This window comes from Poecilia mexicana, unplaced genomic scaffold (genome assembly GCF_051168715.1).
Source record: "Poecilia mexicana isolate PSO_F unplaced genomic scaffold, ASM5116871v1 scaffold_1, whole genome shotgun sequence".
In the NCBI taxonomy this organism is placed as follows: Eukaryota; Metazoa; Chordata; class Actinopteri; order Cyprinodontiformes; family Poeciliidae; genus Poecilia; species Poecilia mexicana.
This window is the reverse complement of record NW_028263370.1, coordinates 3427448-3444682: the sequence shown is the minus strand read 5'-3', so window position 1 is coordinate 3444682 and position 17235 is coordinate 3427448. Positions and strand designations below refer to the sequence as shown.

General features: G+C 38.9%; 2 protein-coding genes across 5 annotated transcripts; both read left to right on the top strand.

The window, feature by feature from the left end:
* Nucleotides 1-27: 27 nt before the first annotated feature.
* Nucleotides 28-6608, top strand: slc26a11 (solute carrier family 26 member 11). Of its 4 annotated transcripts, none has more exons than XM_014986615.2 (15): nucleotides 28-167; nucleotides 495-653; nucleotides 746-960; nucleotides 1744-1936; nucleotides 2131-2216; nucleotides 3424-3643; nucleotides 3734-3912; nucleotides 4009-4081; nucleotides 4460-4571; nucleotides 4652-4707; nucleotides 4952-5092; nucleotides 5169-5296; nucleotides 5516-5615; nucleotides 5692-5825; nucleotides 5915-6608. In XM_014986615.2, the coding sequence occupies exons 3-15, from the start codon at nucleotides 757-759 to the stop codon at nucleotides 6020-6022; spliced, it is 1734 nt and encodes a 577-aa protein (XP_014842101.2). In that variant the 5' UTR covers nucleotides 28-167; nucleotides 495-653; nucleotides 746-756; the 3' UTR covers nucleotides 6023-6608. The 4 variants fall into 4 exon arrangements, with proteins under 4 accessions (XP_014842101.2, XP_014842100.2, XP_014842102.2 ...); XM_014986614.2 differs by having other exon boundaries at nucleotides 28-170; XM_014986616.2 differs by having other exon boundaries at nucleotides 35-170; nucleotides 584-653.
* Nucleotides 6609-8952: 2344 nt separating this feature from the next.
* LOC106917559 (uromodulin) lies at nucleotides 8953-15843 on the top strand. Its single transcript, XM_088007356.1, has 9 exons — nucleotides 8953-9578; nucleotides 9794-10617; nucleotides 11745-11793; nucleotides 12776-12978; nucleotides 14323-14474; nucleotides 14790-15032; nucleotides 15116-15275; nucleotides 15548-15623; nucleotides 15705-15843. Exons 1-9 carry the CDS (start codon nucleotides 9515-9517, stop codon nucleotides 15713-15715), a joined length of 1782 nt encoding a protein of 593 aa, XP_087863482.1. The 5' UTR covers nucleotides 8953-9514; the 3' UTR covers nucleotides 15716-15843.
* The last annotated feature ends 1392 nt before the right edge of the window (nucleotides 15844-17235 follow it).

The window sequence follows — 17235 nt, the reverse complement described above, 5'->3', positions numbered from 1 at the left end:
AGCGGTCACGTGACTTGGAAGAAAACGGGAAGTTGTTACTGTGAACGTCTGAGTCGGGTTTTAGAGAAGTGGATTTTAGCAGCTATTATTTAACAGAGGTGGATGTGAAAAATCACAGCCTGGCCGATGAAAGGTGCCGAGAGGAGGACTGCAGTCAGCACAATGTGGTGGTATATTATATTCTATTTTTATTGTATTATTTGTCTACCCTCATTTCTGTTAAATTTTAATATCTCACTTCTTTGAAATTGCATGGCAACAGAGTGCATATTCCTAACATTTTGAGTTTAGTCGTCTTGTTTGCTCATACCTTTATGGATAGCTTCCCTAACACAACTTTAATCAGTCAGGATGTTCAGGTACATGAATATCACCTGTCTGTCACATGATCTTCCTATGACTGTCAAAGTCACACACCTGAGCATAACCTATGGGAAGTGTGGGAGGAAGCTGACAAGTTTTGTTTGTTTTTGCGTTTTTTGTTCCACCTGAAGGTAAGGAGTGTGTTTGCTTTTGAGAAGTTCACACTGGAGCGCAGACACATGCATCCCCTCAGAGCAGGTGTGTGTTTTTTTCCTGAAAGCTGGGAATCACAGCAGGAAAACCAAACGACCCAAAGCTAACGAGCTCAGCAGGGAAACCCTGAACTCACTGTGAGCGCTTTAATTCTCTTCTTATACACACATTCCTAAATATTTAGATTGATTTTTTTAACTTCTTTTTAAATCTTCTCTCTGCCTCCAAGGGTTTGTAGAAATGGATCGGCCGCTGCAGGGAGGACAGTCGTCCCGGCGCTGCTGTGCTTACAGCACCCTGAAGTCCTGGCTGCCCATTCTCTCCTGGTTACCCAAGTACAAGGTGAGGTACCTGCAGATGGACCTGCTGGCGGGCCTCACTGTCGGGCTGACCACCGTACCACAGGCTCTCGCTTACGCAGAAGTGGCCGGACTTCCTGTTCAAGTGAGGTTAAGTTTGACTTTTGATGAACATGATGTTTTTTTTCTAATGTCTTTTATTTCCCCCAACTGATGAAACCCATCAGAATGATGCTACCACCACCATGCTTCTCCCTGGACTTTATGATTCACTTTGTTCATTAATGTTCTTTAACAAACTTGTGTGTTTTTGTAATAAGATAAATTTACACACAAGTGGACTCTATTTACTAATACAGCAACTTTAACACTTTTTAGCATTTTAGCATTTATTTCAGACAGGAGCAAAAAAAAACCCCAAAAAACAGAAACAAACACGTATAAATAAACAAGTAAACAAAAAAAGTAACGCAACAATCAAAATAGTCCAACAACAACAAATGTCTGAAAAGAAGTAGAAAGAGCATATGTTTATTTAATCCTACTGACAACTGGTTTCACTGGATTTTATTTAGTACTAAAGAGGACTGAATACTAAAGCATGCCAAACTTTTCTGATTTTCATTTGTAACAAATTTTTAAAATCTCATATTCTTTTCATTTAACTTTATAATCAAGTGCTGCTTTCTGTTGATCTATCCCGTTAAATCCCAATAAAATGCACTGAAGTTTGTGGTTGTAATGTGGCGATCCGCTATGATTGAAAATATAACAAATGAGTGGGATTTACGTATTCAGCTACATATAGTCAAAGTAAAATTAACTTATCCTATTAATGAGGGCATCAGTGGGTTTGTGAGTTGAGATGCTTTCAATCAGAAATGTTTACTCGTCACAACAAACGTTGTGCTCTGGTCGTTTCTCACAGTACGGACTCTACTCTGCCTTCATGGGCGGCTTCATCTACACGCTCCTGGGGACATCTAAGGACGTGACACTGGGTCCAACGGCCATCATGTCCCTCCTGTGTTTCTCTGTGGTAGGCGGCCAGCCTCACCGGGCCGTCCTGCTCAGCCTCCTCTGTGGAGTCATCCAGGCCGGCATGGCGTTACTCAGATTGGGTAAGAGATGCTGCTGCCGCCGCCGCCGCCGCAGCTTTAAAGATGTTACTTGAGCTAACGCAGATCCTCTTTTTAACTTTGCTGTCTGTTCTTTGCACGTTTAAAATGGCTAAAATAAATTGGCAGAAGTAGCAGAGATAAAATCTCCTGTCTGTTTCCGACTGATTCTGTCTACAATTCATTGTTTTCCTCAGGATTCCTGCTGGACTTCATCTCTTATCCTGTAATAAAAGGCTTCACCTGCGCTGCTGCAGTCACCATCGGCTTCGGCCAGGTCAAAGTGAGGCTACACACACACACACGCACACACACACACACCTCTTCATGCTGTGTGACCTCAGTGTTCTATCGGCATAATTATCAAAGTGTTGAACATAGTTTCTTTGAACAGAATGCAGAAACAAATTGCTCAGTTTTAGTAACTGAGAAATTTTGTTCGTTCAATATTATTTGCTATTTTTAATAGAATTGAAGTTAAAATGATATGATCTCAGTTCGATAGTGTTTTCCACAGATGTGAGCTTGACCTCTTCAACTGGAAAGCCAATCTGTTTGGACATGTCAGTATTCAGAAAGTGGTTTGGCATCGCCTTGCTGAAATCACCTGTGATATCCTGATAGCTGTGTGTGCGGCTCTAAAGCTTTCGTCACAGGATACAGGAACTGCTTTTTAATCAGCGTCAGAATGAGAAAGCTTTTCGTTGTCATGATGACTCCGCACAACCAAAAGCTGTTTGAATTAACGCTGACAAATAACAGCAAAAACAAAATGTTGAACAACACGGCACTGAGGAAGAGCAAAAAAGAGTCGTTGCAATAACATCTGTCAGGAAATTGGTTATATTTTCGTTTATTGTAATGCCTGCTTCATCCCAATCTGCTGCAGAAGGCTGGTGTCTGTCTGCAACGAGTTTAAACCAGAGTGTTTATGTTCTCTGTGCTTTTTAAATTATTTTTGGCACAACTTTGATGCAGATTTGTGTTTAGGGCCAAATTTTAATTTATATTAATGACTTTTAAACTAAACTAAACGGAGCATTCAGTGCTCTTTGGAGACTTTTCCGCCTATTCAAATACGCTTTCAGGTAGGTTTGAATTTATTTTTGTCCTTTTTTTGTTAATAGAAAATTGTTTTATCATTTTCCATAAAGTGAAGATATTTCTTCATGTTCTGTTATTTGAGCAATTTGCATATACTGACAAAGTTCAAAGTTTTTTGTGTGGGGGTGGTTCTGCTAAAAAAAAACAAAAAAAACCACACTTTAATTACTAAACTTTCACTTAAGGGCATATAGAGCCTTGGATATTTGCTATAAGATTATATAGAATGTATGTCTGTGTATATATAATGTATGAAATAAAACTTCATGTTGGTTCAAAGCATGAATGTTCAAACTCATTGTGGGGTTTACAATGCTGCTGAACTGGTTTAAGCTCCTTCTGTTTACGTGTGTGATGTGGGTGGTTAAACTGGTTCCCGTTTGCAGAACATTCTGGGAATCCGGGATGTTCCCCACCAGTTCTTCCTGGAGGTTTACTACACCTTCCACAAGATCCCAGAGGCCAGAGTGGGCGACGTGGTCCTGGGCCTGGTTTGTCTCGCTCTGCTGATCGCACTGATGTTCATCAAGTCACATCCGGGCTCTGACCACGGATCATCAGTCTACTCCAGATTCGCCAGGAAACTGGTGTGGGCTGTGGCCACCAGTCAGTACTTCTCTCACATTTTCACAAAAACTAAAACCTGGTTGGTTGAACTTCTCAACGTGAGCCGTTTTCCCTCTTTGTCCTGATCAGTGCGTAATGCCCTGGTGGTCGTGGCTGCGACTCTGGTGGCGTTTTCCTGGGACGCTTTTGGACATCATGTGTTCACCATCACTGGGCACACGACTCAGGGACTCCCGCCGTTCAGCCCCCCGCCCACCTCGGACACCACGTCCAACGGCACCGTCGTCTCTTTTAGAGAGATTGTAGAGGTCAGAAGCAGAAGTCTGAGCTGCAGGATTCACTTCTCCATTTCTCTCTGACACGTGTCGCTGACCAGTCATGCTTTCTCGCTGCGGTCGGTGCAGGACTTTGGAGGAGGGCTGGCTGTGATCCCTCTCATGGGTCTGTTGGAGAGCATTGCTATCGCCAAAGCTTTTGGTAAGCTCCTTTATCGGTTCTTACAATGTTGCTCTACTGATCGTCATCCAGAGTACAGGAACCTCTGATAACTTTTTTCTCTTCAGCTCAACCCTAAAGTTTTCTACATTGTGTCTAAAATGTAATGGTGCCATGAAGGTTCCCAGGAGCCAAAACATTCAATACCACCAAGTAAAAAAATGACCCTACTGAATAAATGCGGTCTAATTAAATGCTGGACTAATCTAAATTAATGCAGCAATAAAACCTGAATTTATTTTAAGGGTTTTCCACGGTATGTCCAACAGTTGTGGCGAGTTGTGGATGATTTTTTTATTGAATAGTCTTCAGCAACAATGGAGCATCAAGTTCATCTTGTCTTTGTCTGTTTCCTCCCAGCCAGTCAGAACAGCTACAGGATCGATGCCAACCAGGAGCTGCTGGCCATAGGCGTGACCAACATCATGGGCTCCTTCGTGTCAGCGTACCCCGTCACCGGCAGCTTCGGACGGTTCGTGTTTGGCTCTCTGAAGGATCTGCTTTACCGTTCTTTTTAACTCTTATATCGTCAACATGCTTTCTTCCTCTTAGGACGGCGGTGAACTCTCAGACGGGGGTTTGCACCCCAGCTGGAGGCATCGTCACCAGTAGGTTTGATCCTTTTCCTCTCCTGCCCTCTTGTGGCAGACTGTGTTACTGCATCTTTCTGCTGTCATAATAATAATAATAATAGAAATGTCCTCACCCTCTAACTACAACATGATTCTTAGTTGATCTAAACTTGTATGTAAGAATATTATCATGTTGGTTAAACAGCAGAAAACTCCAATGGTTAGTTGAATATAAAAGCTAAACCTTTATCTGTATTTCCTCTTCTTTGTGCATGTGCAGGCGTGATCGTGCTGCTGTCGTTGGCCTTCCTCATGCCGGCTTTCTACTACATCCCCAAAGCTTCTCTGGCCGCCGTCATCATCTGCGCCGTGGCTCCTATGGTTGATTACCGTGTCGTGATGAAGATGTGGAAGATATGTCGTAAGAGTCTCTGGGAGATTCTCCAGGTTTTCCATGTTTCTGTCAGTGTAGCTAAGCTGCGACTTGTCATGCACAGGGCTGGACCTGCTTCCCTTCGGGGTGACGTTCCTGCTGAGCTTCTGGGAGGTGCAATACGGCATCATCGGCGGTGTGGCCGTCTCTGGAGCCCTGCTGCTGTACGCCATGGCCAGACCCAAGATGAAGGTGGAACGACGTTACTGATGAGATGCTTCTAAAACCAAACATTTGGGCTACCCAGTGCCTTTTATAAAATTGTGCAATATTTGGATCTTGTAAGATTTTACAAAAAATAATAATCAGTGATCTGTTGCACAAAAGAGGAAAAAAATCTTCAAACTTTTTCAGAGCTGCAGCTGCAGCTATTTTTTTAAAATCATAAACCACATTTTCTTTCCTGTGCAGGTGTCTGATCACGGTGTGTTGGTGATCGAGCTGAGCAGTGGGCTCAGCTTCCCTGCTGTGGAGCATCTCAGCCACATCATTCACACTCAGGCTCTGCAGAGTAAGAGCATGTCCAGCCGGTCCTGTTGGAAAAACTTTAGTTCCTCGTCTTCACATGTCCACCTTCTCTCCGCCAGCCTGTCCTCCGAGGTCCGTGGTGTTGGACTGCCACCATGTGAGCATCATAGATTACACAGTGATCAGCGAGCTGACGGACCTGCTGAGGCAGTTCAAACTGAGAAAGGTCAAGCTGATGTTTTCCGGGCTGCAGGTGAGCCTCTCGTCCTTTCGGTCTTTGGCTGATAACGGAGTAAACAGTCGTCACCTTTAATCTCCCTCTCGTCTCTCCGCCTGGTTCAGCCCGCCGTTCTGAAGGTTCTCCTCGCAGCTGATCTGCAAGGCTTCAGATACACCGACGGCGTGGAAGAGGCGCTGCAGACGGAGTCGGCGAGCCTTTTCGGCGACTAAAACCCGACCTGCACGGACCTCCACCTGCACGGACCTCCACCTGCACGGACCTCCACCTGCACGGACCTCCACCTGTTTGGGTTTAGACAGACGCAGCTGATCGTCTCTTATGTGGGATGTTTAAAACACACGTTACTGACAGTCGAAGGAACCTCTCAGGAACATGCACTTAAGATTTCATCTGCTGAATGTGTGTTATTGCCTTTATTATCTACCTAAATTAACATTCCAGTTTGTTTGAGGAGAGGCTCAACACCATGTTGTTTGTTATAGTGTTTTACACTATAAATATCTTTTTTATGTTTTCTTCCATTGACCAAGTTAGATTTTAAGAATTAAAAAAGTGGAAGAAAAAAAAATGGAAGTGATGCTTCAAGAAAAACTAACATTAAATAATAATGTGTTTTCTTAATTTATGAAGGATTTTAGGGATAGTTAAATATTTTGTTTATGTGGATGGAGAAGTTCTGTCAAAGTGAAATAATGCATAAATGTCTTTGACGATATACATACTTTTTACTGGAATTTGTATCAAATAAACACTATTTTTTTTATTAAAGACTTACATTTTGACAACAAGGAAAAACATTGTTCATTTCTCAGTTTTTCAAATAGGATCGTTTTCTTTAATAGATGAAATAATTGTCAAAAAACAGTTATTTTTATTTACTCAGTTTATCTTTGAGTAAAACAAGTTTAATGATTTGAGAGCACACGTGAAAGAAGAAACCTGTTTCGCTGTACGGTATTTTGCACTGTGCTGGTGTAAATGTTAGTTAATGACCTTGGTGAAGGTCACGAGCCGAAACGAGTTGGTTTCTCAGGTGTAGCTGGAGTCTCCGTCTCACCAGATCTTTGTCCCTCTGCAGGCACCTTGAAACGTGATTTTTTTTTTCTAGAAACGTTGAAATCTCTTGATTAGTTACACTTCCTCTACTGTACAAAACAGAGTGAAACATTTAGCCTTGAATGAAGGACTTTGATTTTAGTGGGACCCACAAGTTACATAACGGAAAACGCATAATAAATATTTATTATCTATTAGATTGTTGGTGATAAATCACAACGCCTGTGATTCAAACAGATATTTTTCTAAAAAAAAAGTTAAAATATTTTTTGTTTAGTATTTTTCCTCGGATGTCTCAATGTTTGCTCTCATCCAGGCAAAGTATTCAGTCACAAAAGCATAAATGAAAGAAAGAAAGAGAAGAAAGATTTGGAATATAATTCAAAAAAGCCAAATAACTCAAATTCCAACTCTAGAGGGCTCAGCATGTTAGATTTTGTTTTGTTTTTTTTAGAAAAACTGATTAAATGTGGCTTGTTTTAAATGTAGAAGCCTCTTCTCACTAGAAGAATCTGCATCACTTAGATTTGTAAAGATGTGGGATTCAACCAAAAACACTTTCGACGTTTAAGAACTGCTTTATATACGAAGGTAATCAAGAATAAAGCTGTCCAAAAACTAACCTCTGTTATATCACCTTTCCTTTCAACAACACTCAATAAGTCAATAAGTGTTTTCTGAACTGAGGACACTCATTGTTGAAGCTTTGTTGGTGAAATTCTTTCCATTCTTGCTTGACGTTCAACTTCAGTTGCTCAACACTTCTGGGTTTCAATTGTTCTATTTTGCGCTTCATAATGCTCCACATTTCAATGAGAGACAGGTCTGGACGGCAGGCAGGCCAGTCTGGAACCAACTGAGCCACACTATTGTTGTAACACGTGCAGAATGTGACTTGGCATTGTCTTGCTGGAATAGGCTGAAATGACGCTGTTTAGATGGCAGCATATGTTGATCCAAAACCTGTGTGTACCGTTCAGATTGATGCCAGTTCAGACATGCCATAGGCACCAACACACACCGCATCACATGTGCTGGTTTTTGAACTTTGCACTAACAATCCTGACAGTCCTTGCAGAGATTTCTCCAGATTCTCTGAATCTCTTAATGATATAATGGACTGTATACAATACAATCCCTGAATTTCTTGCAATTATATGTTGAGAAACATTGAGAACTGTTTGACTATTTGTTCACAGAGTGGTGACCTTTGCCACGTCCTTTCTGGTGAATGACTGGGCCTTTAAGGGATGCTCCCTTTGTACCCAATCATGACACTCAGCAGTTTTGAATTAACCGTTCACTTGTGAAATGTCCCAAACAAATTGTTTTTTAACCATTTCTCAACTCTTCCATGTTTGTACCAAGATACTTCCGGGAACAATTTATGTTAAAAATAGATAACATGTCATAACATGGAATAAAATATTAAGTAAATCATTTACATTTAAACGGCAGACTAAGTTTAGAGGCATTGTAAAGAATGATAAGAAGTTATAGGATAATACAATTGCATTATGAGTCAAGTTCTTAAATAAATCATGCATCATAAAACAATTCTCCAAGCCCATAAGGAAACACAATGTGTGCTATAAATTGAATCAACCAGAAAGGTGAAGTATTGAGGTTAAAATATCCATATTAACCAAAGAAAATATGACATATACATGATAAGAGTTTTTCCTTTTCTGTGTCCAAGTTAAACAAACAAATAAGGAAAACGGGTGTTTGAATGTTTACAGACCAAGGTGCATTATCATAAGAATTAACTGGGACAAGTATAAAATCATCAAAAATGGGCAGATAAAATGTGTAAAATTTACAGACTTTTGTTTTTTGTTTTTTTGGTAATGACACAAGTTGAAGACATTTCCTGCAGGGAGAAACATGCATTTCCTAAGTATGATTTTGGCCCATTTCTCCTCAGAAACTGATTTTAATTCTTGAAAGTTTCTCTGGAGTTTTCCATCCACTCTAATCTTCAGTATTTCCATGAATTTTCATTTGGAGTCCATTTGCATAACAGGTCTTCTCTGGTCGCTTTGTTTCCCTCTCTTCCTTTCTACCTGTTTTTTTGCCCTTATGTGTCACTTATGAGCAAAAAACATTGAATTATGGTCACATATGCCTTCCATCCATAACTATCCATATCTCCCAGCCCAACAACATTAACTATCAGTGTGAATTCAAACATGTATCTTTGCATTTCTATTTAGTCTTGATACTTTGCATAAAGGAGCATTGCCAACATTGTAAGTCTTACAAAGAGTACGAAATGTTCAGGGTGTGCCACCATGAGTAATTCCCACTGCAGATAAAACAGCTAAACACGTGAGCTGATGACCCTGACCTCTTTTTTCCAGACCAGCAATTAGAACATTTTCCTTTCTATTTCATATGAAGCTGTAAAGTTTTATAACTTCAGCTTAAGTTTCTCTTCTTCTTTGATTAATAAGTAATCTTTAACATCAATCCCCATCACTTTGATGCACCTATAAATTCTCACCCTGTCCAGAGACATTTAGTTTCTTCCTTAAGGAAAGCAATACTGCAGACTAAGATCGTTGCACCAATAGATTTGTTTGTTTGTTTGTTTGTTTTTTTCATCAGAAGAGAGTGTTTTCTTTGCTGTGCATTTTTCAAAGATGGAAGTGCCCTGGACAATATGTATGATCCTACTTTTACAAATGTTGACAAGAACCACTTCAGGTAAAACTTGGATTTCTTTTCCTCCATCTTGGATTTAAAACACAAATGTGTTGCAGATCAAGTCAAAAATAAAAATATGTAAAAAAAAAAAATCTATGGAAAATGTATTCTCATGTATTTGACAAGAAATGTATGCGATATGTCTTGCTGGTGGAGTGTTTCACCTAATAACATCTACATGCATCTAAATAACCTTCTACTTTGTTTTTTTGCAGCAACACTGGCCACCAGCTGTGATTCTTGCCATGGTGAAGCCTCCTGCTTGGAGTCCAGAGAAAGAGGCGACTCTTTTACCAGCTTCTCCTGTGCTTGTAGAGATGGTTTTGTTGGTGATGGTCTGACCTGCTACGACAGAAATCTCTGCAACAACTCTTCCTGCTGTGAGCGAGGTTATCGGTGGTCTCCAGACCTCGGCTGTGTCGACGTTGATGAGTGCTCTCAGCAGAGCTCCCCGTGCCCAGCGCATCAGATTTGCTCCAACAGACCAGGGTCCTATGAATGCCTGCAGCCTTCCTCCAACAGCAGAGCAGGTCTCTCCTCCCAGTCGGTCCAGTTCAGATGTGGAGACGCAGTTTGTCCTCCAGGCATGGACTGCATCCAGACCGATGGCAATGCCAGATGTGCCGATCCCTGTGAGCACTACTCTGTAGTGGATGATGACTGGCGTTCAACAAACAATACTTCAACAGATATTCACTGTGATCGAGACATTGAGTGGCGAGGCTGGTATCGAATGTTTTTGGAACAAAAAAGTGCCCGGATTCCAGAGAGGTGCATCGCTGAGAGAAGGTGTGGGACACATGCTCCGTTGTGGATCACAGAATCTCATCCAGGGGTGTTAGATGGAATTGTAAGTCGTACTGTATGCTCTGCCTGGAGTGGCTCCTGCTGTTATTTTAGCACAAACACGGTCTATGTCAAACTCTGCCATGGAAACTACTATGTCTACAAACTAGCAAAGCCATCAACATGCCGTCTTGCATATTGTGCAGGTAATGCTTTATTTATTTATTTTTTATTTATGTCCAACATGATAGAAGTATAAAATCACACACATTAACAAGGAATGCAAAGGACACATATTTTTGTACCACAGTAATCTTAACATACTTGAAAAGGAGTAGGAAGCAGTAAGAAATTTATGAAGTCCTACCCATAAACTCATACCTTATTTTCAGATGGACCCTCATTATTAAATCAAATAAAAACCTATATATATATAAAATAAACATAGGTTAATTAATTTTCCATTTTACATATGGTTTATATATGTCTAACTATGTACCTCCATACCCACACACACACTTATATGTGTTAGCCTCAATTTACATATACACATTAGTGCCATCTCTCACCCATATTTCTATATCTTAGGAAAATGACTCTTATATTTCCTTTTAAATTGTATAAAATTTTCATTTTGTTTTAACTCCTCATTTAACTTGTTCCATAGCTTTACCCCATGGATTGAAATACAAAAGCTTTTTCTTTCGTATACTACGAATCCTTAAGTTTGAGTAAGTTATGGCTTCCCTTCTCTTTCAAAAAACATGTTTTGTATGAGTTCACGTATCAGTTTATTTGATGCCTTAAATATAATTTGAGCAATTTTAAATTCCACCAGATCTTCGAATTTTAGAATTCTAGATTTTAAGAATAACAGGGTTTGTGTGCTCATAAAAACTGACATTATGGATGATTCTAACGGCTCGTTTCTGTAGGATACTTAGTGGACGTAAAGAGCTTTTGTAATTAATTCCCCACACTTCTGAACAGTATGTTAAATGTGGCAAAATCAGAGAATTATAAAGAATATAGAGTGATTTATTATTCAGAATATGTCTAGCTTTAGCCAGGATTGATATGCTTCTACTTAGTTTATTCTGCAAGTGTTTAATATGAGGTTTCCAACTGATTTTGTTGAAATTTAACCAAAACCCTTTCTAGAGTTACACCCTGTATCCGAGTTTGAATTTGAGTATTGTAAGTTTCCAAAAACCACAATTTTAGTCTTGTCCAAATTTAGTGATAATTTTATTGCCAAACCGTTTCTGTAATTTACTGATTTTGTCATGAGGTGTGGGTGGATGATGGTTAAGGAGAACGCAGGCAGGCCCAGGTCAGAGATGAAAAAGGTGATATAATGAAGAATATTTGCTCAAACAGTCCACAATGAGCAGGCAGCACAGCGTTCCGAAGCAAACGCTAATCACTGGTAGCAACTGATCTTAAAGACCGGAAACGTGAGCAGACTTCAACAAAGGACTTGACAGTGAGACTGTGATGACTATGACATGCAACTATGACAAACGATTGGGTAGACGTACAGGACCCGACCAGAGACAAAGACAATAGGTGGACTTAAATACACAGGGAGTAATCAGGGGAACCAGACACAGCTGGGAACAATCAAGGGGAAAGACAGGACAGCACAGAGACTCACAAGAAACAGAACCTAGAATAAACACAGAGAAACCTCAAATCCCCACAGATTTCTGAGGGAACTATAGAAATATGTTGTAAGTTTTCACCAGAGACTAGACTATTTGTGTTGTCAGCAAATAACACAAATTTTAATACATTAAACACTTTGCTTATGTCGTTTATATACAAATAAAATAAAACTGGTCCCAGTACTGACCCTTGAGGTACCCCACACACACAATTTCCAGACAATCAGATTCAATATCTCCTATCTTTAAAACTTTAAAATCTTTAAATAACTCCTCATCTAGTCCAAAACTACTCCCCGAATTCCATAACATTATAATTTTTTAATTAAGATATTATTTATTGTGTCAAAAGCTATCTTTAGAACTACAAATCCCCCGACAGCTAATTTCTTACTATCTGTTGCATTGGTAATTTCTTCTATTAAGTCAGTTGCGGCTAGTGATGTTGATCGATTTGATATTGACTGTTGAGTAGTGTATGTTTGTCTATGAATTTTTCTAGTTTCTTCTTAAAAGATTTTTCTAGAATTTTAGAGAACTTAGAGAGAAAAGAGACAGGTCTATAATCTGTGAAGATGTGATTATTGCCAGTTTTATACATTGGTATGATCTTTGCTATATTCTTTTTGTTTCATTTGATTCATTTCTAACGTAATAACATAGTCTCCTCTATTCACATTGTTTTTATCAAAATAATCTCTTAATCAATGTTATGGAAAATGTTATTTTACTTCTGTTTTTCAGAAGTCAAAGAGCCGCCTGTTCAACTTACTTGTGGCCAAGATCAACTCCAAGTAGGACTGGATCTCAATAGCATGCAGTCCTTTGGTTTGGATCCATTCTCTGGACACTTTGCTGCTCGCAACTGCTCAAGGTTCAGAGTTCACGGGGATGTCGTGTGGTACGAGGTGGAGGCTCGAGCCGGCGCCTGTGGAAATATAATGACGGTGAAAATCTTTTGTTTTTTGCTGTGTGTGTTGGATTCTTATCTTGTCACTATCACAGTTTCACAGTCAAACTGAAACTCAGAGACCATTATCTGTGTTATCTTGTTGGGTCACTAGTGGAGAACAAGGTGGCCGATTACTCAGGTAACTTCAGTCAACCGGGCCACTAAACCAGTCATTCTTCACAAACACGTGTGCTTATTAAAAAATAATGTCATAAACCATTTTTGTAGACAAAATAATAAAGAAATGCCTGTGCCATGAAGACCTTTCTGATTGCTGGCTGATTTATAATTGCTAAAAGCTTAAAATGAAAACTTACAACAAATGGATAAAAAATATTAAGTTGTTCAGAAATGGTAAACAACAATGATGAAAGCATAAAATTAATTTAGATTGTTAAAAGGTATTTTATACAACCTGCTCATTCCAGGAACAGAAACTACTTTAAATAACCTACCTTGACTTTTGACAGACTTAAAATATAATTTCCAATTTTTCTACATAGCACATTTTAAGCTTCAAAAATGTCCAATCTGTCTACAGGAACATTTTGAGTAATAAACAATAACTAATAATAAGTAATTATCTAATAAAAGCTCCAGAATATTACTCTATAGAAAGTTCTCGAAAGTAACAGGTAAATACAGACTGTAGTGCATAGTGGTACCAGTCAGTATACTTCAAATACAAGCAAGTTTAAATAAACAGATGCAAAAAATGTTGAGGTTTTTATGAGTATGTATTGTAAAAACACGTCTGCTGCTATCTGTAGAAGTGAAGACCTTTCTGATTGCTGGCTGACTTATAATTGCTAAAAGCTTGAAATGAAAACTTACAACAAATGGATAAAAAATATTAAGTTGTTCAGAAATGGTAAACAACAATGATGAAAGCATAAAATTAATTTAGATTGTTTAAAGGTATTTTATACAAGGTATTTTATACAATAGAATAATAGCTGAAACCAAACCTTTGCTTGTTGCACTTATTTTTATGCATGTTGTCAACATGACAGCACAGCTGGCTGCTCCAGGAAGTTAGAAAAGCTGGATTTTAAAACTCCCTTTAGTTAATGCTTTGCTGATTGTTTAAAATAAAAAGAAGAAACAAAAATGAACATATTCATGACAACATCCATTCTCAACAAGATCAAAAATATGTCTGTATTGTGTTCTTTACTCTCAGTGATAAGTATGAAATTAAGACTTGGTCCAAAAAATAGATTTTTACAAATGTGGCTTTAACTTGTGTAACTGGTAGACAAATGATCCAATGTACCCACACCACTGCTGCCTACAGGACTTTTACTCTGATGTGATAAATTAATCTCCTGTCTTCCAGACCAACGGTACACATGCCACCTTTGGCAACAATTTATTCCTCTACTCATCAAACAATGAATCCTTCCTCCTGCCCAAGAGATTTCCGTTCTCCTGTTCGTATCCCTTGGAAACTGACACCAGTCTGAATGTGGCTGTGAGACCAACTTTAGAGTAAGTCGCCCTCTGATCAGTATAACCTGAGCTGGTAGATTCTGTGGGGAGAGTTTATCTCTTTAATTAGCAAAATGAATTTTCCTCCAGCTTTTGACCACAAATTAGTGTTAGTTCATCCAAATCCTCCACGATTCCACACATCTCCTCTGCATCATCGTTGCAATATATCAATGAGCTTGATAGATTGATAGATTGCGCTCTAATCATGAAAAGATTTTCAAACAATCTAAAATAACACAAAAACAGAATAAAAACAGGTCTTGGCAAATAAATTCCTGAACTGCTTGATAAAGATGCTTGTTGTCTTGCCAGGTGGGAACGAGGTATTTCAGGTACAGGTGTAAAGGCCACAGCCTCCATGTCTCTGTTCCTGGACTCCAGCTACAACGACACTTACCCAGCAGGCCAGGTCACCCTGCCAGTGGGCTCGCCGTTGTACGTCGGCGTCTCTGTGGAGGAAATGGACTCAAACTTGGCGGTTGTTCTGGAGAACTGCTTTGCCACTCACACGTCAAACCCTGAAGACCCGGTACGATACCCCCTCATTGAGAACAGGTGTGTGCTCCTCCTCAGCCTCAGTAAACACCGTTTGCTGTAAAGGTTAAAACTTTCATGCTTTCCTCCGTCATCCCTTCCAGATGCTCCACGGATCGCCGTCAGGTGTCAGTGGTTCAGAGCGGCTCGTCCCTCCAGGCTCGTTTCACTGCTCTGCTGTTCCTGCTGGGGGAAGAATATCGAGAAATTTATCTTCACTGTAGCCTGAGCCTGTGTGACCAGAGACGCTCCAACTGTGTCCCGGTGAGCAGAGGCTTAAAATTAAACACAACATGCCAAAACGCTGAGAAAGATATTTAAAAAATCAAACACGATAATCATTTTACATTGTTTTATTATTTCTTGTTTTCTATCTCAAACAAACTTCTTGGTTGACTGAAAATATTTCCTAACCTCAACCTGCCAGGATGTGAATTATTTGAGGATTAATTAACTGAACATACTTTATTTCATCAGTAGTTTATGATTCATGATGAATAAATAAATAAATTGCTTTAATTATTTACCTTTCACAGGTTTGTCATAGCAGAAAGTTGCGTTCTGTTTCAAGCTCTGCTGCATTGAAGCCCATCACCACTGGACCAATAGTCTGTAAGTTTAACTAATAGGTAGTTTATCAGAAGTAATAAAGATTCAATGATCATGTTTCTTCTTTTTTCTGCTCATCTGCAGGGACCAAATGAAGAAATTCATCACTTCTCATTACATCACTTCTGTAATGTAATGAGGTCAGTTGAAATAAGGAAAATGTGGCATTTAATTGACCTGAGTTTTCTGATCTGTTACTGAAATTAAACTGAAATGAAGTATATGTTGTTTGTTTTATTTGTATTTTATTGTCAAATTTAATTGTATTTCTATCTTTTACCCTTATGTAATGCTGTAATTATTGTAAAGTAAATAATTAAAACCTGTATTACCTTTTTGTTCTTCTGCCCTCTTGTGGCAGGCAGTGTTATTACACATTTTTAGTGTAATAATAATACAGTCGAAATGTCATTAGCCCCCAAACAGTAATTTATTTTAGGGGTTTTTACATGTTGTTACCAGTATGGCCAACAGTTGCATATATGATTTTTATTAAAAGAAATCTTCAACAGCAGGGGTGTCCAGAGTCGGTCCTCGAGGGCCGGCATCCTGGACGTTTTAGTTCTCTCCCTGGTGGTAGTAACAACCTTTCAGCTTGTCAATGTTCCTCTTAGGGCTTCTAGTGAGCCATCATTTGATCCAGGTGCTTTAAACCAGGGAGAGAACTAAAACATGCCGGATGCCGGACCTTGAGGACCAACTTTGGACACCCCTGATTTATAGCATCGCATCAAGTTTATATTTAACTGGCTGTTTCCTCCCAATCAGTCAGAACTGAGAGAGAGAGAGAGGCAACAAAGACTGAGCGAACTTGTAAAATTAATTCTTTGCATAATGTCTTGGTGGTAGTGAAATTTAGGTATTTAGTAAATCAAAGCGGGGTTAAATTTGTATCACACTCCACACAAATAAAAAGAAATGACAATGATGACAAGTAAATTACATGAACTTATTTTTCTTTTAGTTTACTACTTGATTTAGTACTGCTCATTTAAAATAAATTAGGTTTACTTACTCACTAATCTTAAGCTTAATTTACTTTTTTTAGGAAATGAGTTTGCATAATTATTTTAAGTAACGTGAATTAGATGTAATGTAATGTAACCCTGATTAAATTATTTCAGAAGCCAAAACACACTGGTGAGTATCTGCAGTCGCCACCTCACTGTGTTCTTTATTTTAGTTACACCTCATGTAGTGAACAAAACACTGACTTAAACATTTACGTTTGAATACAGAATTTTACATAATGGGAAAAATAACCCAACATGATGTAACATTAACAATCAAACTGTCACCGATATATCACAATAATTGTGATTTACTGAAAATATTTCTCCAATACAAGTTAGTTTTTTTTCTTGATGTGTCAAATAAGGTATGTTCTTTTCCAGATAGTATGGGTTTATAACAGTGCCATGAAACTACACTGCCCCTTGACTTCTGGGAAGCAATTATTGCTTACAATTAATCTGGGAAAGATTTGAAGAATAATTTATAAAGAAATTGCAAGAAACCAAAGAATTCCAGTTCTTTCTCCATTACATGGTAATATTTACAATAGTAAATTGAGAAAAGACTGACCAAATGAGACTTGTTCTAAATGTAGAAGGGC